Below are 27674 nucleotides of genomic sequence, written 5' to 3'. Positions count from 1 at the left end.
TAACCTCATTACGTCGCGGGGATGCTTGACTACATTTCAATCCAAGCGACTTTGCTATATTATCAACACTAATAAATGTTTTGATTTATGAGCTTTGCAACTCTCAATATCGGACCTTGGAGTTGAACTCAGCCAGGAAGTCAAAGTGCTTCTTGAGGTCTGTGGCAAGTATGGCCTCGATGACGAGGAAGCGAAAACGCTTGAATTCCACGTGATCCAAGTTGACGAGGAAGTTGAAGTCGGGCTGGGACAGGTAGAGGCTCCAGGCGGACGCGGCGTGGTGGTTCTCCAGCACCGAGCGGTCGTTGTACAGCACCGCCTGCACACATGGAGGTGGGGGGGGACAGCGAGCCGTGAGGGAGGAGAAGGTGTCACACTAAGACGAATTCGGCCGTTTCCTCCAAAATGTCACTGATAAAATTACTTATGTAATGTATTTGCATTAGAGTTACACAATTTGCAGTGGATATGAAAATAGCGAGCACTTATTGAACGACGTGGAAGGACATGAGGGTGTCTGGTTATGAAATGTAACGAGAGCAGATGCACTTAGAGCTCCAACGATGAGACGGGCTCTTAAAAAAGAAACACCTTTTTCAACAGACTTGATGGCTGTTAACGCCATTAGCGATCAATATGTTCAGGGTTCCTGTAACCCACTTTCCGAGGACAAAACCCAGACGGGGAAAGTGCTATCGCTGGACATGTTGTGAAAATACAATATTTAAACTGGGGCAAGTGCTTGACCAGTTTATCTTCCATTTGCTTAACTGACCACTAGAAGGACTTACTGGACATGCGACGCTCTTCCTGGTGGCACGTGATGAGAAGTTCTTGTATTCGCTAATCTAATAATCTCAACAACAAATATTTATCATTCTTTTCACATCAATTAAGCAGAAAACTAGACTCATGTTAACTATAACCGAGCAGCTTGCCTAAGTATTGTATTTATAAATAAATAAAACACGTTGCAAAATTGACAGAATCATTACAAGGCGAACAGGTGAATGTTTTCCTTTCTCAGTGCGCTACCACGGTTTTCCCTCATCTCTGATAGCGTCCCGGCTGCAGACAGACGGTTTCCACAGGGCTCGTCTCGGGTCAAGGTGTCAGTGCTGGCGTTTGCTTTGGACTGTTTGTACTTCAGAGAAAAAGACAGCGAGCGATAGCCTCTTGCAAACATTGATATTTGATGCTCTACGTTGAGTGGATGACTCAGGGTCGGAAAGGAACAACAGGTCATGGGCAGTTTAGATCATTTCGTTATCAATTATTATGTAGAGTATTGTTTATCGCCATCTGAGTGTCGGACATGTGGAGAAGGAGCTTCATGAATTTATGGACAATTATCCTTGGAAGAAGTGAAACTTCTGCAGGTCATGATGAATTCTATTATTTTGGCTGATGAAAATTCCCCCAAAAATCTCCAGCAGCTGAAGTAAAATGCTTTATACATTAAACATCTGATCTCCCCGATTCTTTCTGCAAAACCATGAAATACCGGCAGATGCTGATTTTTACCTGAGGTGCATTAGTGGCTACTAGAAAGGCATTTGTGCGACCGGGATGGTCATAATCGTGCATTGCAGCTGCTACATAAAGGGCCATGAGCTCCAGAGCAGGTATGTTCCAGGCCAGGCAGCCGTAGCTGTCGTCTGAAATGGAGGAGCTCTTGGAGGAGGCGTAGGAGATCCTGCCGGGAGAGATTCCACTGTCTGAATCTGGAACATAATAAAAGAGACAAATGTTACAGAATGAAGGAGTCAATAAAGTCGAGGGCTGTGCAAATGCTTACAGATCAGATGAAAGTGACAACGTTTCCACAGCTAAACAAAACCACATTTTAACTTAATGCTCACTTAAACACGCCGAGTTATTTCCACATTTGTTAAAAAACGTTTAGAACAATAACGCACGATCTCTCATTCTTCAGAAGTCAGCTGTTCTAGCAGTCTGAGTGGAATTGCTGGTATATAAACCCAAACACTACTTAACAGTAAGATAATATTATCAGCAAAGGAAAACCGGCGAATCTGACAAGATCTAAATATTTCTGAAATCAGAAAGTCACCAGAAAGCAGATCCAGAGTGTAAAAGAGACAACAGGAGGAAGTCTGCCCATATCAGCACAGCTATTGTTACTATGATCTGAATTGAATTGATGTTAAATTATTTCAAATATGGATAAAAAAAAAAAAAAAAAAAAAAAAAAGAATTTAAAGGAATAGAACAAATCCCAAAATTACACAAATCTAAATTACACATGAATAAAAAGGAGTAAGAAGAAGTGGAAAAAAAAAAAAAAAAAAAAAAAAAAAACTTGTTTGCTCCTTCCCCTCAAGTGGCCCTGCATCCTTACATTTACTCACATAACTTTAATTCTTAATCTTACAAAGAAACAGCTTCTAAACACTTGTGGTTTCCATACATTAAGATTTAGGTCAGGTGGACAATGTCCATACTTTTAACGTGAACCTGAATCTCACCTCTTCAGAGCTTCTTTAATGTCGCACTTTGCATTTACAGTTTGATGCCCCTTCTGTTTACATTTACCTATATTCTTCAATAAATGCCTGATTTCTATTTCTGCTCTGATTAATTTAAGTATTCTTGTTCATTCTACCTATTTTACTGTGGATATTTGTGTTTGTTTGCACGTGCGCTCATACGTTTATCTTTTAATGTTTAGTCAATCATTTGTGAAGCACGTTGAGTTGCATGTTATTGTCTGAAAAGTGACACACAAACAAAAATCAACTGAGCGAACTCCATCGCTGCGTGCAGCTCTGGATTATGGGATGGTTGGTTTTTACCTGTGTCGCTCCCCGTCACGTGCTCGCTGTGGATCTGCTGGAACCCGGGGATTGGTCGAGTGGTCAGGTACCAAACAGCGTGGAGCACATCAGTAGCATGAACCCGATTATGATCTGTGTGTATTTACACCCCCCCACCCCCAACAGTTTTAATAAAACCTATGCACCAAGGACACCAGCAATCATTTCTGAACACTTTCTGAATCAGATCATTTGATTTTTTGTGATAATACTCACAGGGAATGTCTCTGTAGCCATTTTCCAGGGCACAGAAGTAGGTCATGAACTCCCTGACAGGAATCTTGAAAATTTCAAACAGACACATATCCTGGAAAAGTGTGTATGTTACCTGAGGAAACACAAGCGGCTTTATTGGAGCAATGTCTCAGACAGGAGATAACTGACTTTATCACTAATCAATGAGTTCACAGGAGACATGAAAACACATTAAGACGACCTTGGTGACATATTCATGTTCAACAGTTGATGAATTATGATTTTATATATATATATAAAAAAATCATTTCCTTTGATTACATAAATCTACAGTCGGAGCTGTACATCAGTCTGTTTTAGACATATCTTTGTTGCTTATCGGCTAATTGGCCCCAGACTGAAACAACCTCAAAATCCTGAAAGAGCATTATCATATCCCAGCAAGTCGACTTATCACAAGCGGACAGTAAGATGTGAATCGATGACTTTTTTTTTCCGATACCATTGCCAATGTTCTGGTTATCAGTTCATTCTTTTCGATTTACGATTGATTTCTTTAAACGAAGAAGTAGGTCGGCGGTGGTTTTCTGCATCAAAACGGCTGCGTTATCACCGGTTCTTGACACAGTATATTTGACCCACATGTAGAGGCTAGCTAATCAACTCTACAGAGGTCAATGGTGCCGCAGCATCTGCAGGCCGGCGGTGTGTGTGACACCAAGTCTTAGTTCAAACGCCCTCAGTCATGTGATTCCCTGTTGCTTCTGTTTGTTTGTTTTTTCAGTGCAAAACACTGTGAAAAACATGCATTTATGACAGAAATTACAGTTGTACTCACATAGCTGAGGATCCTTCCAGTCTTTCCTCCTGTTTTGTCCACCAGGTCGAAGATCTGAAAGTTCCAGGTGTTCATCCTCTCCATGAGAGATTCATGCTCCTCCAGCATAGGATCTATTCTGAACTCCTGCTCACCCTGGACACAATAAATCAAGTGAATATTTGAGAATGTAACATCTGCTATTACACTGCTGAGGTATTGAGAGTAAAAGTACTTCAGGACATGAAACTTAGGCTGACCATTAACCGTCTTAGAAAGATGCCGTTACACAGAGAAATAAACTTGTTGGGATTTCATGAAGACATAAACACGTCGTCCTGTGCATGAGTCAGGTGTTCAGAGGGCGCTGAAACCCCAGCAGTCATGACCTTTGACTTCCACCGGTGTGGGCGACCCCACTGGTGGTGTTTCCCATGATGCTCAGTGCCATGTCATGTCTCCTCTTTTGTATGAAACATACTGGGGAGTGTGTCTGTTCATGTGTGCCTGTGCCTGTGTGTGTGTGTGTGTGTGTGTGTGTGTGTGTGTGTGTGTGTGTGTGTGTGTGTGTACAACCCTGACTGATGGTGTGTTTTTTTTTGGTTTTTGTTTTGTTTTTCTAGAAGATGTAAAGAGGCATTTCTATAAAGCTAAATAATTTAGAAATGGGGAGAGAGAATGTGAATATTGTCATGTGTTTTTTACACTGGAATCTGAATATTACTGATTCTGTGCAGAGGTGGAGTTGCTTGAACCTTGCAAAATGCCCTGCTTTATTTCTACAGGTCTTAAGAACCCACAGCTCACAGCAGCAGATCATTGTAGCAAGATTGTTTACTCTTTGTCTGGGACATACCAGAACAGTCCATTGCTTACCTGCTTCAATGTAAATCATGAATGTTGTAGATGGGGTAATACTGCTTTGTTTTTTTTCCAGAATTTTGCGAGAACGTGTTGTTTTGTTCTGCTGGGCTGCAGCATGCGATCACAGCAGCAGAAGCAGAAACACACCTCTGATTCCTGAGTCTGCTGGTCTGTGCCTGGGTTCTTCTCCTGGTTCTCCTCCTCTGCCAGACCCTGACTCCCTCCAGGGTCTGGCCTCACATCAGCGCAAACATCTGCCTCCACACTCTCTTCCCTGATTAGAGGCTCTATGGGGAAGTCCACCCCTTCACCTGCTGTGAACACATACATACACACACACACACACACACACACACACACACACACACACACACACACAAAAAAACGATATGAAGTCACACAACTAAAGTTACACCTACCTGTTTTGAGAACAGAAAAATCCAGTTTCTTTTTTAACTTTATGTTTACAGATATTTGCTTGTAATAATACAGAACAACTGGAAAAAATGAGTGATTTGCAAATTTAATTATTCATAATGAGCATGAACTTGCATCACTGTGAAAGGCAATAGACCGTCCTCGCTGAGGAGATCTGACACTTGCATTACTGCAGTAGTCCAGTAGAGAGCAGCATTAACCCCTTAAACTGCAACCTGCAGAGTTTTTTTTTTCCCTTTTCTTTTCTTTGTATGATCTGAAATCTATTCCACCGAATAGTGTGTATTTCATATAATAGTTTGTACCGGAGCGCCTGCGTTGAATCTCACTGGCGAACGGCTGATGAGACTCCCCTGATTCGCTGACGGATACTCCCTTCAGCATTTGACGGCCACAGCTAGAACAAAAACAGCGACAATAAAGACACGAAGGACTGCTGAACATCTTTCCACTTCATTGCTACAGCCCCTGAAATTTCAGCACCACAGGACTCACCTGGTGCAGAGAGGGAGGGCAGAGCTCCGGCACACCTGCTGGAAGTCAGGTGAGCTGTGGACGTAGCCCAGAGGCTTGTGGAGGTTCAAGTTGACGCTGGGCTTTGTGAGGAAATCGGCCGTGTCTGGGAACTCCACAGGCGACCGGGTGACCAGGGACGATGAGGAGCCCGTCCCGACCGAGGGGGGACTGTGGCTCGGTGAGGTGACGGGACTCAGGCTCGGTGATGTGCCTGAACACGACGAGAGGCACGTGGGAAAAGAGAAACGGTCAAGGTGGAAGCAAATGAAGAAAAAGTAGTCAAGTATGTCTGTGAGGCGATAAGGTTTCTTCCCACCCGCTCGCCTGGGTCCTGCATGGTATGTGAGGGTAACAGATGAAGATCTCTGCTTGGGAATGGTCAGCAGATTTGCATTGGGTCCATTAGAAAAACCTGAGCTGGAGCACAGAAAAACAAAAAAAAAAACATTTTCAACTCAGGTTTTAGATATTTCACTTACAACTCCAATAGAAAGATCCTGATAGAAACTTTAAAACAAGGAAGCACATTAACAAATCTAGCTTGTCCTCTTCTGCCATCCTGTGGAGACACACAGTACAGCCACGTAGCAGAAACTCAAGTGAGCACTGCTTGTTTCAGTTACTGCAGAGACCTGGAGCTGCAGAAACACTCAATATAACGTGGATCCCTCCATTCATCATATCATTTATTTGTTTTTACTCAAGAAAAGACAACCCTGTCAAACTAAAAGTGGCCACCATGTGTCGCTCTCAGGAGAGTTTGCATGTTCTTCCTATGTTTAAATGAGCTTCCTACAAATAATTAATTTATCAAACAGAGTTTCTGCCAATTTTTGCCTTACAGATTTATCATAGAAGGTAAAAGGCCAAGTCGGTGTTGTAATTTATCACAATTCAAACGTTGTGTGTATTCTCATTTGTCTCCCAGCGAATGACAGCAGAGGTCTGGTTTATAGCAGGATTTGGCTTCAAGCTCCACCAGTGTAATACAAACCGTGTCAAACAAAAGCAGTGCAACTGCTCACTATCTGTAATAAAACACACTCAACTACAACTACAGCTGTGAGGGTACAAGGGAAAATGCAGAATGGGAAGTGCAAGAGTGAAATTGTGACTTCAGCGCTACCTGCTATTTGAAATTCAAATTCATATATACAATTCACAAGGATCTCTTCATAACTTTCCACATAATAAACTGAAGTCTGAAAAGCCACTCAAATACCAGAATATGAGTTTAGTGGAGTGTTTTCTGAAGCTGGCAGAGACCGGGTGACCGTGCAGTTCAGCTTGACCTAAAGGTGGGCGGCCGTGTGTGTGTGTGTGTTCATACCTGGTCAAGTTGAGGTCAGGGTGGGGTCTCTTTCCATTGTTGCGCTCCCAGCGTGCGGAGGCGGAGTCCAGGGGAGGGAGAAACGGCGAGGAGGAGGAGGTGGAACTCCGGCGGGGCTGAGGAGTCGGGAGGCTGTTTCTGCTGCTCAAACCCTGCTCGGTGAAATAAATTAGAGCTATAAATGTCAGTTTTATACACAGACCTTATCGCAGCATTAAATACAAGCGAATGGTAACTTGACTCCTGACGACAGCACTGCATTAGAAAGTCCAAACAAAAAGTGATTCAGTCGCTTGGCCGATGAGAGACGACTGACTGGTGTGCTGATGAGAAGAGAAAAATAAAAAGCATCTTGCAACATTCTCAGAAAATAAAGCGCGTCATTGTACTTTCAAGGGGCTAAAACCAGAGCGCGACGTTTGTTTAATTGTTATTGCCGTGTTCTTTGCTCTCGCATACATTCAAAGGTCAAATTCTATTCTATACAAATTAGATGGATGCAAGTGAAATCAAATCCACAGTAGTTCAATGTCATGGAAAACCAATTTAGGGCTTCCAGTTCAGAGCTGGAACAGTGGAAACCTGAAAAACCCTAAATAGAAAATAAAAATAAAAAAATGGGAATTACAACATGCATCATTCTACACTGTTAAATAATCTAACAAACGTCCTCAGGATTTCAACAAATAATGCTTCAATTAATGCACCACAAATGTCGAGAGTACATTTTGTTTTTTCCCCCCAAAGTCCTAAATCTGTTTTGTTCTTGGTGTTTGTCTTCTGCTCTGAGTTCACAGCCTCTATTAATGGGAAAAAAAATGTAACAGCGAGCCATCTGCTGCAAATGTGGACAGTCTCAGGACCCTCATTTGAAGTTATGATTTATAAATTAAAATCACTGAATTTAAGTTCGGTTGATGTTTTTACTCTATGTATCAAATAATTCAGTATTCAGTTTAGCATCTTTTTTTTGCAAATGTGGACTAATTTTGGAATGACACCATTTCTTAGGTTAGTCGCAAACAACATGATTTTCCAGCTTTTCTGAATTTATAAGGAGCTGTTACCTTAAAAAATAATTTCTGAATTATTGAGACATGGCACACAAACTACACTGTTGTGTAAAATATAAATTTCCAACTTGTCCACATTGTAGCTCGAGAGAAAAATACAAAAAAGTAGAAAACCACAATGAGGCAATAAGAGTCACTGATTAACATCAAAAACATGATTTTGGACTGTGGGAGGAAGTTGGAGTGTGTTTAGAAAACCCACACGCCGACAGGGAGAACGTGCAAACACACACAAAAAGGCCCCGAAGGCCCATCGAGAGTACAAACTCACTGAGATCTTCTGAATTTAAAAGTCAAAAAGTATTTTATGATCCAGAAAAACAGACTTTTTACATTATTTCAAAAGAGTTCCAGATTTTTTTCTCACAGCAAAGTCAGTGGAGCAGAGAGTTGGAGACATTTATTGTATTATCTGAGAATATTACAACAGAGTTCAATATAATTTTAATGATACTCTGGTGTGTGTGGAACTAGCATGGATCATTACTTTGCCTGAGGAGGCCACATGAACTCCATCTCATACAAAAAAAAAAAAAACAGCTTGGGATGTGGCAGAATTCTGTGACTGAAAACTTGAGCACACCTTAATGGTTTTCCTGTCGCTCCTCTCCACAGAGTCCTCCACCTCATCGCAGGAGTAGAAACCCGGGAAGGGGGTGAAGGGGTTGACCCTGGGCCGGCACGAGCCTGAGAAAGTCCCCATGAGGCTGGAGACGCTGCGCAGTGCGGAGATGGTGTGTGGAGACAGGGACGAGTCCATCAGCAGGTCCGACACCAGGTTCCTGGCCTCGTTGATGACCGAGAGGTCCACACCGTTGCCGCTCACGGCCCCCTGGCACATCACACAAATTAAATACGTAGCACAAGTTAGAGAGCAGCAGGAAAAGAAAAACTGCTGTAAGCAGGCCGCCTGATGCGACGAGACAGGTTTTATAAAGCTGAAAGAAGTTAAGATTTTGGGACAAACCAAAGAACCGTGAACACAAAGTTTCTGCAGAGAAACTTTTGTCTTCATTTCTTTAAGGATTCACACTTGCTGCTTGTATTTAACTTTGTCATTTCACCTTTTTTTTTTTGTTTAAAGAGAGGCTAAAAAAAGTGGACAGCCATTCATCATTTTGACAGATTTGATTACTGAGGGCAGGTCTGTACTTTATGTTGTTGCACACTTTCAACTGTGGTCATTAAATGTAATAAACAGCTAAAGACCTTGATGTCTCGGGTATTTTAGGTACTGTATATTGCTGCAACACAGAACACGCAACAGATTGTTTTTAACTTAATTCTGTACATGTTACCATTTGAATAACTTCGTTTGTGGTAACATTCCAGATACCTTTTGGGACTTAAAATGCAACATTATACCTTTTTACATTACTGAAACATTTCATGTTAGCTGTGATAAAGTGAATTTTCACTATGCAGGCCAATATATCATTATGTTTGAGCTGATGACGTTTAAAGCGGTAATGTCACAATAAATGGTGACACCGATCCACTTTTAAAGGGAGGTTTTTGCTATTTCAGCAACACACTCTTGTAAAATCTGTCATATTTTCATTCTTACTAAAAACACAAAAACATGTACTAAACATTCTGAAAGTGTTCTGACAATCTTGTTAGTCAAAATGAAAGGAAAGAATTCTGGTGAGACCTGGAAAAACGACCACGGCGTACTGAGACAAAATATGCAGATCTTTTTGTTAAGTGGAGAGCTGCACAAATATCTGCAGCAGAGATCGGATCATTTGCAAGTGCACGGTATCGTGGGCTGCAATCTTCTCTTTTTTGGGGCAGGTTTCATAACAGGAAATGTTCTGACTGAGTTGCTGCTGTCTAATCAGAGCAAATAATGACTTTTGGCCTTTGGGAGCTAAATTCTTTAATAGATTACACCAATAGTTTAAACAAGACATAGGATGCCTGAGTGAGATAAACCTGAGGCATTACAGCATTTCCAAGGTCATTGTATGAAAGGTTTTACACAATGTGTGTTTTGCTTGAACAGAAAAACGAAAAAAAAAAAAAAAAGCCAGGAAAAGAACTGGATGTCCGAAAGGTAACTTATCTTCCACATTGTGAACTATTTCACTTGTGACACCACAAAGAACGGTTTAGTTTCAAGAAAGACAAATAAAAACAGTCAAGATTTCACATACAATTAGAATGAAGTAAAAAAAAATTATATATATGTATATCATAAAAGCAGTAGGATAAAAAGGACTTTTTAATTTACTGCACTCCTCCAATTCAAAATTATACAAAAAAATATAAATACATTTTCACTATAAAATAATGTAAATATTTATACAGCTAGATAACTAAAAGCTACACAACATGCTCTCAATATACACAATTCTGAATGAATACATGATAAACATAAATAAACACAAAATAAAAGCATATATTCATATTGAGAATTTATGTAATCTAAGATTAGATTACATTTAAATAAAACTAGATTCAATGTTGTAGAAGCTACAACTGTGGATAAATGAGTTCATGCATAGAAAACTATTTGAATGCAGTATTGTATTGAGGGAAAAAACAGTATTCATTGTGTGATATTTGCAAATTTTATAAGACAATGTTCAGTGATTTCAAAACACCATAAAGTTGAGCTGTGATGTACAATACAGACCTGATACTGAGGCTTGTACCAGTGTTTCAGATCCCAGTCCCATAAGATCATCTGAAAAAGAAGAAAATTCGCCAGTCATTGTATGTGAGCGTTATTGAAACAGTAAATATGAAGTGTATTTACCTAGAAAACACACTTTGACCTGTGCTCCACTTTGAGTAAACTCTTCAATGATTTTTTTTTTGGTGAGTGCACTGGCAGGTCAGTAACAAAGCAGCGGCGCTGCTGTTAGTCTGTTCTGCCCGTTATCTAAACATACGGCGTAGTAACAGTTTACATTAAGGATTTCCTGTGCGACAAGATGCACTTTTCTACTACAGGTATGCTAATGCGCGCTGAGCGTCTGAGCGGCAGCAGACGGAGGCCTTTCACTCCGAGCAAAAAGAAAAGCAAACCACTGAAACCAACGCGGTGTGTCTACAATGGAGCTATGAGATCTTATCTCGCTCTAACTACGTCAATCGGCAGCATTTCCATGCTATCTGCGAGTAGCTGCACACGAGCTCTCACACAGTACAGCAGTGTAAAGGTGCCACAGGGTTGTGTAACACTAAAATGCCGTGCATTTCGTTTTTCCAGCCATGCAAACCACAAAAAAAAAAGCACATATATGTATTGTCTTCGTAACTGAACAAATTAAGACATGATAACGGCTCCAAACTGTGATAAACTGTGCGCAAAGGGTGCAGCGTGGTGTGTGTATCGTGTGAAAACGTGTTGCAAATCTCACCCCACACCACAAGAGGGAGAGCCGCGGCGGATTAAACCTTGCATGAGGAGCACCGCCGCAGACATCATGAGCCTCATCTCAACATGTAAACACACACCCAGACATCACACACACACACACACAACAGGAGCCTCCACACACATCATGAGACTCATCTGAACATGTGAAGCTCCGAGCACATTGTGTTTAAAAAGTGAGGATCAGTCACTCGTGGAGTCTTTGTGGGCCTGTGGCGTTACGGTTGGGTTTCATACGTCCAGCAGATAAAATCTACACTTGAGGTTGTTAAATAGATCACTGGGTCTATTTCATCTCCTCTCATCAGCAACTCTTTCATTGATCAAAATGGGATGTTGGGTGTTTGTCATCAGCATCTGTACAATGCTGCCAAACATTTAATATGGCAAATAAGGCCTGCCATGGCAACCTGACATAGAGGCCAGCAAACAATGCTCCATACACCATGGCAACGAGATGGCGGGAGACAGCCGGAGGACAGAGTTGTTGGCCTTCTGCTTGTTTACAGAGAAACAGAAGGGCTGAAAGAGAGAGGGAGATGGTTAAAAGCCCAGGGAGAGGATGCCGTTAAAGACGGGACGGAGAGTTAAAAGACTGAGAAATCCAGAACGAGACCGAGAAGGCGGCACACGACACGCACTCCCGACACCCGACGGCAAGACGTCCGCAGCGTGTCGAACAATAAATCAGTTAACGCTTCAGAATTACAGCGTGCTCTCCGCTTCACCTTGTTACAGTCTCAGCACAATGAAGAGCGACGCGCACTCTACCACAACTCAGGAACAGGAAAAGCTGGCTCAGGCGGTGCTGCCACTGTCACCATCGAACCACGTGCCAAGAAAGAAATTATTTACAGTGAGGCCCTTTTGTGAGCCGTCAGAATGAAATCTTTCAATGAAAGTGAGCTTTACCCCCCCACCCCCCCGTGATGTTGTGAAAACACAGCATGGGGGCAGAAGCACGGATATACACCAGTCAGCACAGCCGGACACCTGTGCACAGGCACCCCAGCAGACAAACAACACCTTATTTCTCAGCTCGGTGACATTTAGAAGCACCTGTGAGACACACTTTCACTGAAGTATAACCACTTCCACCTATTTCCACTTCATTTTGTGCTCAGCTACGTTTAAAATATTAACTTTTTATTAGGCAAGTCGGCATTTCTGCTAATTTTACTTTTATTTTCATGTCGTCATGTTTTGTTTTGTTTTTTAGAACATGTTATGGACAGTCACAGAATACAGTAGGAAATGTGTCCTTTAAACATTGACATACAAGCAGCTGGAATTCTGAGAATTCTGGAAATGTAAAGCGTTATAAAAATTTACAGTTTTACAACGTTGGATTTCAGGGAATTTCTTAAATAAAAAGAAAAACTTGTTCAAAACTCTTCCATTTTGTAAGCATATTAGAATGTCCTGAAATACAGATGACAACTCTGTATGTACGGAAATGCTGGATTTATAGAGGAACTGTGCAACAGTAGATTATTGAACTAATCACTCTATAATAGAAATAAAATAAAATAAAATAAAGAAATCCTTCAAAATAACACTGAATTTTTCAGGCTATCATATGAGAATTCTGGGTTATTACTGAATAACAAACTATTATTTCACAACCGTTGCTGCTCCCCATTCACTTAAAAAAAAAAAACCTTCTGTAAATAACACCTCAAACTCTGGTTTCCTCATTGCCTAAATGTGTTTTAGGTAAATTTGAGACGCCACATTTCCCGTAGGTGTGAATATCAGTGTGTCTGGTTGTGGGACATGAACTGGTGACCTGCGTGTGGTGTACCTTGCCCTTTGCTTCCTGTGACTGTACGCTGGATGAAGTGGTATAGAAAATGACTGGAGTTAAGTAATTATAGTTCATGTTGCTGGAAATCCTATTGCAAAATCAAAACTTTCAAAATCATTTGTGGTGTGAGTAATTCTTAGCTAATAAAATAAAATAACCACAGGCATGCAGATGAGGCCATGTAAGATCACCCTTTTTGACAATGTGTGGTTTTTATTCCCTTCTCTTTTCAATTACACATGTGGAAAAAAGTTCTTGTTAAACTTTTACAACAGGACATATCTTGCATATCTGTAATTCTTCATCATACTGCGTTGCGCTCCCACATGAGCGTGTGTAGGATTATTTACGGTGCAGGTATTTGCGGAGGGGAAATAACTGTAGTATATTTACGCACACGTAGCGGACACAAGACAAACAGAAAGAGACCTACACACAAAACAACACACAATAAAACATGGTGTTTCAGAGATCAGGCAAAAAAAATCATAAATAGAAAACACACACACCCGAATTATTCACTGAGAGAAGGGTCGTAAATATCTGCTAACAAGAGTCAATAAACCAGTGCGGGCTGTTAGACGGCCGGTTAGTTACACCTGTGTGTCATATTAGCTGGACTCTGTGGTGCGAGAGGTGCTAGAACTGATAAAAACATGCTAATAAGAGTGCTGGGGGGGCAGAGGAAAGGTATCAATGGCAGGCGAGAGGGACATCTGTATGGAGAGAAGCAGGGCAGTGCTGACGTCAGCGCGCGGCGACGCACGGCGTCAGCAGCCCTCTGAACATGCACATGCTGATAATGAGGACTGCGTTCCGGCTGTCAAGACACGTAGGGGGAAGAAAAGATGATACGCAGGGGGGAAACAAAAGCGCAGGCTGGCCTGATTGTTTCGAGCCCGTGTTCAGGAAAGAGGAGCCAAGGAGGACGGCGGTGTGGTGGTTATGTGTCTTAGCCGCTGGACGCTGCCTGAGCCGGCAGCAAGGCGGCCAAGGCGCAGGCAGGTTCGCAGACTGGGATTAAAAATGGCCTCTGAACTTTTGACCCTGCCCACATTCAACAATTCATATAATAGATATAATAAAATCCCCTGCACTGCCTGAATAAAATACACCACTTCCCAACATCAGACTTCTGGTTACTTTTGAATCTCTTCGCGAGAACAAGGACATGTTTGCAATGTAGTTAATGAGTTATCAGGAGGACGGATTTTTCTGTCATTGAAGTGAACTTTTAGTCGTTTTTGCGTCACTGTTTCTTGGCTCAGCAGCAGCAGAAAAGGCGTACAGGCCTGATGGGGAAACTCGGGGTACTCCAGATGGCTACGCCGCGTATGGCTGTCACCGGTGTAGTCAGGGCAACCTGGCAGGACCATGGAAAATTCTTTGACTAGGGAAGGGAGTTCGTTCAAAATGTCATCCCTCTCTTTCACACTCATCTACCACTTCACCGGACCTCGGCTGTTGTTCAGAGTCTGCCCGGGCGAGCAGGTATCTGCAAGTCTCATTAGGAGCGCTTTCAAGTGCCGCTAGATTTACCCTGTTGAACACTGTGGGTTTCCCAGTTCGGCAAAAATATATTGAATCTAAAAAAAAAAAACGAAAAAAGACTAAATATAATTTCAGTTCTATAAGAACACTGATAAAGATGGAATTGGTAAAAAATTGCACAAAAGGCATAATTTTACACTTGGTATTTGTGCATACTTTCATACTTTCACAAAGTCTTTGTCTATCTGCTATCAGAAGGCTTCTAAATGAAAAGCCCTTGCTGTATTTAAAAAAAATCATACACCATAGTAACTTTTTTTTTTTTAATTTTTAAATCTGAAATTATATTAACTCAAACATCCAACATAACAACAGCCTTTATGCAAGTCAGTTTTTGAGCAGTGGAAACATTCCTCGAGGCCAGCATGTGCTCGGTGAGGAGACACTCAGGCTAATGAAGAGCATCAAACAGGCGGTGGAATCGATGTCACGTCACACTGCATTGAGGGTATTCCAGGGTCCGATCTGCCATACCTGTCAGCGAGAGGTGTCGGATTACGTACAGAGCAGCCGGCAGAGACTGCACGTATCCCCACTGAATTTTTGATAAATAAGGATCCACTAAACAATCAGAAGGTGCCAAAGCGAGCTGGGGTGAAGAAAGTAAAAGGTGCAGGGAACACGTTGACGTTGGGAATGCATGAAACACTCAGTTGTAGAGATTGCCTGAAAAAATTAAGATAGCTGTTTGCTGCATTATTTACCATAATAGATACTTTCCACATTGCAGATGTGGGATTTTAGCCAACTTAAACATGTACTGCATGCTACACTGTGCCACATGGATCTCATAAGCAGGATGTCAAAAGCAGACATGGTCCAACATTTTACCTCCTTAAGAACTTCAAAATGTCATTTGATTGCCATGAAAGTCATAGGATGATAAAGAATATATCAAGCAATGTTTTGGTCAATTGACACAATTCAGGAGATTTCCACTTTTAAGTTTTTTCTGTACTGGCTACAAACTCTACACCAACCTAGTTTTACGAGCACGACATGTATACAGTATCTCCTCAATCTTGGTGGGTCTCGAGCTATCAAGATCTGAGATTATCTGGATTCATATGACAATATTCATTTAATATCTTTACTTATACAGGCCCTAGCACACACCTAAGAGCATGTGTTTCCTGTTTGTTGGCCACATATATATTTCTGAGTATGCGTAACTGTTTTCCTGTGAATGTTCTATGGATTGGAGACTGATCTAGGGTGTATAATAACTTCATCGATATTAAACTGGAATCACCTCCAGCCGCCTTGCAACTCTAAGCGAGATAAAGCTGTATCGCAGATGGAACGATAGCTAAACACACCATTAAAGATCTTTACATATGCTTGAAAAATGAAAAAAAAGAATATAGTAAAATATTGTTAATTGTTTATGGAATTTAATTAGTTAGCTTTTTGTAGATAATTTCCACACAGCTGTTTGGTATTCATCATAAATCAAGGGTTTGGTCCATCATACTCAGAAGACTAAGAGAAAACTGACGATCATTCCTATGAAGTGAAAATGCAGACAATTTGAGGGAGACAATGGGCCTAAACATTCCGAGCAAATCCGCTACTCAAGAGTGTTACCTGGTACACCGTAGTATGTCCTGCTGTAAGTATCACAGGCTGTGTGAAACCATAAGATAAGCTGATCTACAGCACTACCTGCATGGCATTGAGTTACCCGACACCATGTTCTTACGCGTTACAGGAGGCCAACGCGGCAGCAGTGCTGAATTAAAGGAGCAGAAGAAGCTCATGTAATTATGTTACTTTCTACAGTGGACAGAGGGTTGAAACTGCAGGTGGAAAAAAAAAAAAAAAAAGACGAAGAACTTTTATTAAGCTGCTGATCTATTTGTGCGGCACATACACCAAAACAAAGACGGTTGTTTTTCAGTAAACCGTCTTGATGGGGTCGCTTCTAAAATATTTTCCATAATTTGGTGATGACTTTTTGTCATTTTACAGGAAGAATTCGGTTCACTGTGACACAGTGTGAAATCAGTTTTTATGGAGAAGTAAGGCAGAAACTCATTTGTTTCCTTATTGTATCCCAGCGTCATGCCACATTACATGAGCACAGCATGCTTATCACCAATTTGTGGGCTAAACTAATAATACGTGATTGCTATCTTGAAAAACAGTGAGAACTGACTTGACCTTTGTCACAAAGGAAGATACAGTGAAACCTTCTGAGTCCTTCGTCCCCTTTGTTTCTCCCCCAACAACCACGGCTGCTGTTCTCTGACGATTATGCTTCATTTATTCCAGTTTTCCTGATAAGTTGCAGATGGCATTTCATATGACCCAGAGCTTATTTAAGTAAACAACAGGAAATAATGGCATCTTAATCCTTGATGTAAAACCCTTTCCAATTGCACCGGCAACGCTATAGTGCTTAGTGCTTTTGATATATTGTTATCAGGCATCGTCACAAGAAATAATATTAAGCCTTTCCTGTGTGGTATAGATGCAAATCTATGAAAGTCCTTTAGGAGCCTGACAGTACATAAAATTTAAATATAACAAACTCTCCTTTTTTTTCCCTTCAAGTCCCTGAAGTAAACTGTTTTGACTGTGGCCCTAAAAATTACATGCAAGCTGAAGCCGCAAAATGAGATTGTGGATTAAGTGAAATCTGAAATGTTCTCAGAGATGTAATGGGACCAAGTGAGATTTTTACAACTGGCTAAAAATAGCTGCGAAAAAAAAAGGGAAAACAGGAAAGCAAAGGAATTTGGACATGACTGAATGATTGATCAGCAAAACTATTCCCCCAACATCCGATGCTGTCTGGCCTGTATCAACAAAGCTCCATTTCCTTACAAGCACAGCGTAAACTCCTTCATGTAGCTATTTTGCCGTTGCTGAATCAGTAGCCTCCACAGCTCTCATCTTCAATCTCAGGGGCACAGTGTGCGGTTTTACTATGGCGCTTTGTTTACATGAGTCAGGAGAAGTACAGCGCACAGCCTATAGACACACACACCCACCAAGGCCTTTGAAGCAGGGGAGATAGCAGTGTGCAGTCTGTCCTCAGGAAAAAAAAAAAAAATCAGATGGACCAGAACAAGGCAGACGGAGAAACTGAGTGGAAGAGTTACAACTGATTTCAATGGAACCTTTGGTGAGTACAAGGAAAAACGTGGGCCAAGTTTAATGGTGCTGCTTTCCAATACTACTATTTTATCAAGGCCAGATAAGGACTGGGTTATCTGGAGGCAGCTGGAGCATTTCATGACCGTGGTTTCTTACGGTCTGCAATATTAAGAACAATGTAGAGGATTTCAGGTACAGTACACACTTTTGCAACTATGTACTGAAGGTATGCTAAACTGTGGCTCAAAGTTGGTATGCGCCCCGTAGGAGCCAAATCTGCAAACGGGATAAGATAAAAAGAGGAAAGAAAAAAAAAAGACGGCGGGCTGTCGGAACAAAAGCACACGGGGTGAGTTTGAAAAGGCTACAGTAACGGATACACTTGAAGCCGAAAGGAGGGGAGTATGAGAGCAGAAATCATTCAGGTCACTCTGAGGCTGCAGGTGTGTCCTCCTATCAAGAGAAAGTGGTGAAAGGTACTCCAGAGTCCCGTCAGGCCTACCATGCTGGATTTACAGTCTGTCTCAGCTGAGCGTTAGTCAGAAATGTTGATGTGGCGAGTGCAACTACGAGAAATCAAACAGATTTCCTGTGTTTCTGAACTTCTAGTTGCAAAATGGAAATGGTCACATTTTTTTAGATCCAACAGACTGAAATGCTCTTGGGAGGACAGAAAGCATTTTCCACTTTCTTCGTATTGAATGAAAAATGAGCATGGTGCCATCATTATGTGACTGACATGCACAACTTGCAGCGACTTTCAAATGAGATGATCAGGAACAATGCTGGGGAACCAGGTTTATACTGCATCATCTTATATGCACTCACTGCATGGCCACTTTCTTAGAAATTATTTAACTCACTTAAATAAAAAAGCTTTTTTTTTTTTTTTTTTTAACCCATCCGACTTTCTTAGTTCTAAATCAGCACTTGTAACAGTTCAAGTTTGTTGATGTAAAGCACCGTTAGCTGTTATTCTTAAATATATGAACAGAGGAGCACACACATTGAAATCTGAAGGAGAGGTGAAAAGATATCCACTGGTTTTTCTATTGTTGCAAGCAAGACATATATATGATTGTTTTTGAGTACCTGTCTCTCTGGACTATGCACACCACTTCATGCTTGGTGCAATTCATAGTAAAAGTAACAAAGTGGATCTCAGCACAGCCTAAAAGGATTTATATATGCAACACCCTATCCAAGCACTGCCCCACAAATCATTCATCCATTCACCCACAAATAATCCATCTTTTATAAGCTTCAGCCAGTTTCAGTCAACGAAGGGTGAAAGACAGAATACATCCTGAAGTCTTTCACAAATACATAATATACCTCAGTGAATGAAAAGGTCTTTGACCTTTTGTGGTTGTATTTAACCTTTTGTCATCACTGTCTCTAACACGCTGAACGTTACTACAGTATTTTATCTGTGTCTGAGCACAGTCTTTCAGAAAAATCAAATCAACACAAAGTACAAGCAGTCAGATTAAGTCATACAACTGTCAACAGCCTCCTTTTGTAGCCATCATAAAACAGCTTTGTTAAGCGTGAAAAATGGAACACAATTTGTCACAACTATAGTCTGGGATGTCACGGTCTGCAAGAGTGTTTTTAGTGCGGGTGATGAAATGTTTCTTGAGCTCAACCTGAACAAATTCCAGAAGGCATACGATGACTAAAGACCATTCAGAACTACACTTGAAAATAAAACCGGGCTTGCAGATACATACTTTCACAAGTCACATTTGACTGTGTAACTTTCCTACAAATTTGAAGTGTAGATATGAGCAATATGACAAATCACACAAGTTCATTTTTACTTATTTTTAATTGTAAATTACTAAAGTCTGAAAAAAAATGCTCCAACTCTGTGTGAATGGGGGAAAACGCAACTTTTTCGAAACACTGCTAGTGATTATTATTCATCACAGTGAATAGTTGTGCACATGCACAAGTAGAGGGACAACAACAATGCCTTCAAAGTTGAGAGTCACCTGTAAAGGTAATCCAACTTCACCATTCATCATCTGTCCGTATGAATGACTGTGTAGTTGCCATTGTTTTTATATAGCGTTTTGTTCTCCGTTTGTGTGAGAGTTGCTTCATTACAAAGATAAACAACAGCGCCACCTCGTGGTCTGGCATATTAGCTACAGCTAAAATATATATATATATATATATATATACATAAAATTCTGAAGCATCTTCAGATATAGCTGTCCTAAAGAGGACTGAATGAAAGCCCAGTCTCAAACCCAGGACCTTCTTCCTGTAAGGAACAGTGCGAACCGCCACACACTCAGTAAGTCCCAATCCCTCCCCAGAAGAAGCACAGCAGTGCATGCAGAGCCTCATACATGCACTCCAGCTGGAGGAGAGCCAAAGAGGTCACCGCGAAGCCTTTTTATCATGAGGAAATGGGACAGCACTTGGTGTGTGCCATGACTTATGTTGTGTAGAATCCACTTTACTGGAGGAGAAAAAGTCTAACAGGGACAAGTGCTAAAACAACTGTGGACAGATATGTGGATGTTCACAAGCTTTCCTTCTTCATGTCAAGACATAGTGTTTTTTATTATATCATAAATGCAACCCTGGATATTTTTTTTTAACTAAAATCTTGAAAATGTAGGAATTTAAGTCTGTTTTGATTGAGCTTGTAGATGAAACAATATTCAAATATTTAAATAAGATGTAGTCACACAAAAAAGACTCCATGCTTCCTCTTGTGAAACACATTAAAACCGTTATTACAGGTGTATTGACATCTTGCTAGTGATACTTTTCTTTATTGTTGATAATTCAAAGTTGATGTGAAGCCATCTGGATACTACGCAGTATCAGCCAAACTAAAACACCACAACAACACAATGTAGCTTGTCAGCTACTCCAGTCTGATTTCAGAGGAGCAGAGATGAAGATCGACGAGACGCTCCACTGAGAAAAATGTCAGAGCCTCACAGGAGGAAAGTCTCAGCTTAACAGTTCAGACTGACTCATTCACACAGTGGTTCTTCGGCTGGCTGCTTGCCAAACAGAGCGGGGACTTGCATAATGACAAACATAACATGCAGGAACAACATAAATGCCACAATATGAGTAAGGTCAACCCTAGTACGTCAATGATGAACTTTTTCTCACAATGGTATGTTTCATGCTCAAACGGCCCATAACTTTTTCACTGTACTCAACATCAAAACTCAGCAGGCGGGCACGATGCTGGCAAAATACAGTCTGCACACCATTAAAGGAGTGTTTTTAAAATCTACAAAGCTGTGAAAACAAAGGAAAAAGACAAAGGCGTCAGTAAATCAGAATGACAATAACAGTCTTTCTCTTATAAATGATTCAAATCAAGGAGGGACTTTTGAAGAAGATGACTGCATAAAATCAAAGAAGGCAGGTCACTCACTGAGCATTTGTGTGGCTGAGGTATTTGAAAACGGGTCCTTTACCTTCACAGCTGCCACTTAAAGCGGAACGTAAACTGTGCTGCACCAAAGAGATGGTCACAGACAATGGTCTCTATATTTTCTAAAATCAGTCTTGTACATTGAATAATATACTTCAGATTGCGAGCTACTCCAGTAACACCCTACAACTCAGTTTCAGCTCGTGACTGCAACCACACTCATCTTAGGAAAAACAATATGAAGTTTTACTGTAAAAGTATTCAATCCTTGCAAAACTTTAGCTCCGCATTTACTGGAAACCACTTCGTAAATCATCCTCCTATAAATACTTTAATGCAGCCTGCGGTGTAGGAATGAATGCAGGTTACATTTTATCTCAGCTGAATTTTTTGGTTGACCTAGATAGGAGCATTTCATTGCTATCACAAGAGGCAGGCGAGAATATAGGCATGTGTGACCTTTTGAAGAGCAATGGCAGACAGCACAAGTATAAATACTCTGAATAGTGCTCCCCAAAGTCCTTTCTGCTGACATTGATTCGTTGATCTGTAGGTTCATATAAATATCCCAGGTTTACCAAGTGTGAACACGTGCAATTATTAAAAAGCAGCACTGACCTTGTGATGCACAGAATGCAGCACTAGAGCATCAGAAGAGCATAATTCAATAAAATGAGCAGCTGTTAATAAAAGGTACGTCAAGTCCTTCAGTTGTGATTTGCTTTTTACATAGAGGTATTTTCATCTACCTATGTCGGTCTAATCCTTGGTCTGCAACAAGTTAATTAAAGTGAGCATTATCGAAGTATCAGAATAAGCTAGAGAACAAAGGTAATCTAAGCGCCAGAGATTTCTGCTGAAGCCGTGAACAGGCAGCCTCATCTGGAGCAGGAATGTCCCAGCAGATATGCTATTAATTTCTGTCTATGTAGGTTTTCATTTATCCATACATTTTATACAGATTTGTTTGCAATTTTTCTTTGCAAACATTCAAAATGTAAAAAACAAACTGTAATCCTCCCTGGACTGCAGGAGAAAGACTTTAACCTGATCGTACTCAAAGAGATGGTGCAGCACTCTCACTGACTTGTTCATCTTTTCTTTTTTACTTCCAAAGATGAATAAACTCTTCTGATTTTACAATTTAAGCAGCACTATGTCATGCAGTGAAAAAGCAAATCAAACATATACACGTTCCCATTCCATGTGGGTTACTTTTTAATGTGAACTGCAGAGCCCCGGTGTGTACAACACATTCAATTAAACCGCAAGCTGAATGATGCCACCATAGCAAGTTCTTAGAGTCACAATTTTACAGGTTATTTAGGAATCTGGTGGCCCAATGAAATAGATGGCAATTTAATTGAAAACATAATTTCATGTAAGTGGGAAAGTAAGCGGGTGACTGATCTCTTAATCAGATCATTTATCACAGCAAAAAAACAGAGTATTCAAAGTTCTGACAAACTTACTAAATGTGACTCATATTTTCTTTATGATATTATTAAAGCAATTTAAGGCTCACCTTTCACAATGTGGAAAACATAAAAACTGTGTTGCTGCCACAACATTTCACTCTGAACCAAATGGGTTCATTTTTCCTTTACTGCTGTAATTAAAAGTCTCTCTCTCTCCACTGAAGCACTAAATGTGATGTATGCGCTTCACACGCGACCTTTCTTGACCACCGTAGAGCCCAAAAGCAACCTATAGTTTAAAGGCTGGGACGACTGAGTAAAACAGGAAGGTTATACCTGATATGGCCATGAGAGCTAGAAGAGGGAGGCTCGAAGCCTTGTAAGGGAACATCTGGTTTTATCATGGAATCAGTGCAGGCTCCTCTCATAAACACAACCTAACGCCTGAGCCCCGGAGCTCTGGCCAATAACAAGCATGTGAACACAAACGCCATCCATCAGAGCTGAGCAGCGGTGGGAGGAGCTCACAGGGAAGTAGGGAGAGGGAGCGAGACAGACAGAAGCAGCAGTGAGGGAAAAGACCACAACACTGGTTAAGTAAATCATTTACAACAAGTGACCAACGCCGGCTGGAAGCGGCTCCTCGTTTCTGCTCTGTGTATCACAGCTGCCATTAGGGCTGAGGTGACCGCGCAGTCAGATCAAAACAAAACAAGGGTTTCAAAGCTTAAATCTGTTGCGCTTACAGTCAAAATCAACTAAATGAATGACTCTGGAGCACCTCAACATCTGCCAGCCATGTTGTTGTTGGACTTACATGAAAAACACATTCAAACAACGCACCAGTTATGGAGTATGAGATTAATTAGAACACATTAAGTTCACTCTTTACGGCAAATTCACAGTGAGAGGCTGTTTGGGTGCTCCATAGTAACAAAGGACAAGTTGCAGCTTGTTTTTTTTTTGACTGTGTCGATTGTGGTGTGAAGGCCTGTACTGAATCACAGAGGTAAAGGTCAGCATCACGCAGTCCCGGCACATGCACTTTTCAAAACACCTCAGAGAATGAAAAAATTCCAGACAGATACTATCTTTGAGAATCTATGATGAGTTTCAGCAACTTGGCTTCAAACATTTGAAGGTGAATTAATAAATACATTTATAACAGATCACGTATATATATCAATGTTTTCTTGGTTTGAGAGGTTGTGATAAAGTTGAGTGTATCATTTTGTATCATTTTCTGTTGTATTTCTTACTTTTAAACACTTAATCAGATGTTCTTTTGAAATATTATCATCCATCAAAAGAACATGATATAGTTAAGCCTAAAACACTGTGGCGTCAGTGAAATCAACTTGTCCCTGTCGTCTGGCCCAGGTTACAGCTAAAATCACACACACGCAACATAGTGAGTCACAAACCTCATTAAATTGTACCGCCTGTGTGGCAATACGGCATGCCGCCATCCGTCTTCTGAAACACTTCAACCAACGTCAGGATCAATCAACTGACACATGTAAACAGATAGGTGAGCTTCAAAACAGGGTGAACGTCACCGCCTTTATGCTTTGATGACTCCAATTCATTGGAATAAATAACCATTGCTGCTCAAATAACAAGAGGAGGAGTGGAGTTCATTTTTAGAGAAGGTCATCGACAAGTAACACGTCAACAGCAGAGGTAGCTGTAATGTTGACACTGAGAAAACAGTGAAATGTGTGAGTCTGTTGTGGTCTTTCCTCTCGCTGTTACCCCTACATCTCCCAGTGGCACTGCAATGCTTCGTGCGACTGTCAAACCTTTTGGGGTCGCTGGAGCTGATCCCAACTGACAACGAACATGGCAAGAAAGGTGAATGTCACGGCAAACACGGAGAAACTGCGACACATACACACGCTTCCACCTGTGGCTGATTTACAATAACCAGTTAGCCTCAAGCGCATGCCGGTGAAAAGAAACCCGATTACCACACATACACGGGAAGAACATGCAAACATCCTCCACAGGCCTCAAGTCAGACTCAAGCCTGGAACCCTCTGACTGTGAGGCAAGAGGTGTAACCACTACAGCACTGTGCAGCGCTGCATTCCCAAAGTGCCATTTCTTCCGTAAAATCGTGAAACTCTCCATCAGGTAATGAATTACAGGGATTTCCAGCTCATCCGATGACCCTGATCATTTGGTGAAAATCATGAGCATTTGCAGGTCTTTGAGTATGTTTATTGTCTCCTGAAACAAATGTGTTGATGCAGTGAATTAATTTCACCACTGAGACGGCAAAAGCAATCCATCTAAAACCCGAACCCAGAAAAATTTATTGCACAACTTTGCAATTCCTTGAGGATCTTTCAGCCTTCTTTACGACAATGTTTTGATTTACAGCAACATTTTTACTCAATTTTACAGCTAATCCCTCTCAGCAAGACCAATTCATAACAGCAGGAGGAAGTGGTTTTCCATCAAAACATCAAGCCAAATGTGATGAAAACCACACAAAAACACAACAGGCAGATACTTTTTTTAAAGGAGCCAGTGTAGACCAAACCAGTGATTAAAAAGAAAGGCTAATGTAGAGGTCTCATTTGTCATTTAACCAGAAATATGACTAAAAATGAATTAAAACTCACTGCTGTCTGTCCGCTGGATTAGTTAGTAGGTATTTATTAACGTGTAATTTAATTAGGCCTATGGGAGTATTTCTCTTTTAGGTCAAATTATATTGAATTAAAACACAAATCCACATTTGTTTCTGTGAAGACTGGCTGAACACCACTGAACAATGTACGAACAAACACAGGCCATTTTTATAGTGGCACATCTGATAGTTTGCAACACTAAAACAAGGTCTGGCCAAATCCGACAACAGTCCAACAGGCCACAAAATTTCCTTTGTTACAATGTCCGAGAGCATGAGGATAATCCGCCCTGGCTTGGTGCATGGGTGGGGTGTCTCGCTATTTCACATTGTGGAGTCCCTGGTGTTTAGTGCACACATAATGAAGTGAGACCGTCATCCTGCCATGACGCCAGCATGCTCTCTGTGGCTCCAACACGGAGAACCTGCTGCTGGAGCCACCCAAAACACAGAAAAATAGAACCAGGTCAAGAATGGCTGCACAAAAATATGGGTCTTCGTCCATAACTTAGCTGAATTATTCTGCCAGCAATAACACTATTTTCTACAGTTTGAAAGCATATTAAATGGACAAAAATTTATATCTGCAAATTACAACTTTTGCTTTTAAGCAACATGAACAAGACTGTAAAATGACCAATTTACACAAAGTCATCAAGGAGTTTACAGAGTTGGAAAAACAGCCTCGGCAGCCAGGAACGGCAGCTTTCACGAGGACCAGAGGCTTCAATTACAGTCATCTCAATATCCCATCCATCCCAAGCAGCAGACTCAGCAGGCAGTACCAACACTAAAGTTGGAACTACCGAAAAAATCAGCATTTTTACGTACGTGAGTATAAACTCAGGATTTGGCCAACGCTACCTACATCGCCTAACACAAGTGCCATGTGATATAAATACTGGAGTGCTGGCGGACAGGCAGATGAGTCAGAGTCACACAAACAAACCTGAAGTAAGTTTACTAAACAGAGTAAAGGAGAACAAAGGTGAGGCCTTCTTCTGTCCGTTTTACCAAGACTTGTGTACTATACAACTTTTCTTGGTTGGCTCTTGGTATTTAAATGTTGTGGGAGCTCTCACATTCATGCACGAGGCTCTTATGTAGTAAAACTATTACTTTTCCTTTTTTTAAAGTGTAAATAACACGCAGCCAGAAGAAGAAAACCGTTTGGAGATGACTGGGAAGCTGTTTGTGTGTGTGTGTGTGTGTGTGTGTGTGTGTGTGTGTGTGTGTGTGTGTGTGTGTGTGTGTGTGTGTGTGTGTGTGATTATGAATAGAAACATTAGAAGCACTGATGATACCACTTTCTAAGATAACTTATTTTAAGTCCCATGCTATTAGTTTGAGAAATCTAAGTCTTATTAAATGCTTTTTTAAATCCACTTCCTTTTAAATTAAATGGACTGTTTAATGGTCTGTCAGGCTCATATTACAGAGTAGAGGTCTATCAGCAAGTATTCATAATTGGGTCAGTGATAGACCCAACTCCTTGCTTTTATTTTGAAAAAAAAAACACCAAAGATCAAAGCAAAGTGTTAGACTTATATTCAAGCCAGATACTGCTGAAGAAGTTTGCTTTTTGTGATTAAAAAATTATTTGTATCTGAAACGATTAAGGTTTAATGAAAACTTACTCTATTTACTCACATTATTTTACAGTGTCTTTTACTTTTGCATACGTACGTAATTTACCTTGAATTGACAAGCAGTAATAGTGCTACAGTATTGTGTCAGCTTTATTTATAGGTACAGTGCAGGGACTTTTTTTTCATTGTTCTTCAGACTGGGCACATAAAAAGCATAAATGGAACTACATTCTGCTAATATTGCGCACACTAACGGTTCTATTGTTTAAAAAAAAATGCATCATTATTTTAAAACTCCTTTGCCAAAATTTTTTTTTACTCATTTCAACAAAAAAATTGAAAAAAGCAGCTCAATTTAATTAGAACACTGAACAAACTGTCAAAAGTATTTAACCTTTTTCATTTTTGATTTTCCTGTCTGCCGGTGTTTCATGAGAATGGGTAAAAACAGTCAACCAGATGTGTTGGCATTTTTCGACCACTGAGCAAAAGTAACACAAAACTTTCAATACGACCCCTCCGCCTGGTATAAAGTTCGCCTTATGACGCACATACTGCATCATTAATCCATTCCTACCCCCAGCCAACTACTGCTGTCTGCAGTGGAGCATCCAGTGCCTAATGCCCCGTGTCTATGGTGCCATGCCAGGGTGCCTGCTGTTGATACGTGGCATCAAGTCCCCTGCTGATCCAGTC

General features: G+C 40.9%; 1 protein-coding gene across 1 annotated transcript in view; it reads right to left on the bottom strand.

Annotated features, from left to right (window-relative positions):
- Nucleotides 1–27674, bottom strand: part of pde3b (phosphodiesterase 3B) — a 43151-nt gene that overhangs the window by 4202 nt on the left and 11275 nt on the right. Inside the window, exons 2-13 of the mRNA XM_030095789.1 lie at nt 10712–10762; nt 8654–8902; nt 6998–7149; nt 5984–6084; nt 5647–5878; nt 5457–5548; nt 4861–5027; nt 3871–4005; nt 3054–3165; nt 2817–2930; nt 1525–1724; nt 116–319 (exon numbers count right to left, since the gene is read on the bottom strand). Coding sequence (XP_029951649.1) covers nt 116–319; nt 1525–1724; nt 2817–2930; nt 3054–3165; nt 3871–4005; nt 4861–5027; nt 5457–5548; nt 5647–5878; nt 5984–6084; nt 6998–7149; nt 8654–8902; nt 10712–10762 — 1809 coding nt within the window. The remainder of the gene's footprint in view (nt 1–115; nt 320–1524; nt 1725–2816; nt 2931–3053; nt 3166–3870; nt 4006–4860; nt 5028–5456; nt 5549–5646; nt 5879–5983; nt 6085–6997; nt 7150–8653; nt 8903–10711; nt 10763–27674) is intronic.

The sequence above is a fragment of the Salarias fasciatus genome, chromosome 1 (assembly GCF_902148845.1).
Source record: "Salarias fasciatus chromosome 1, fSalaFa1.1, whole genome shotgun sequence".
NCBI classification, from domain to species: domain Eukaryota; kingdom Metazoa; phylum Chordata; class Actinopteri; order Blenniiformes; family Blenniidae; genus Salarias; species Salarias fasciatus.
This window is presented reverse-complemented; position numbering and strand designations above follow the sequence as displayed.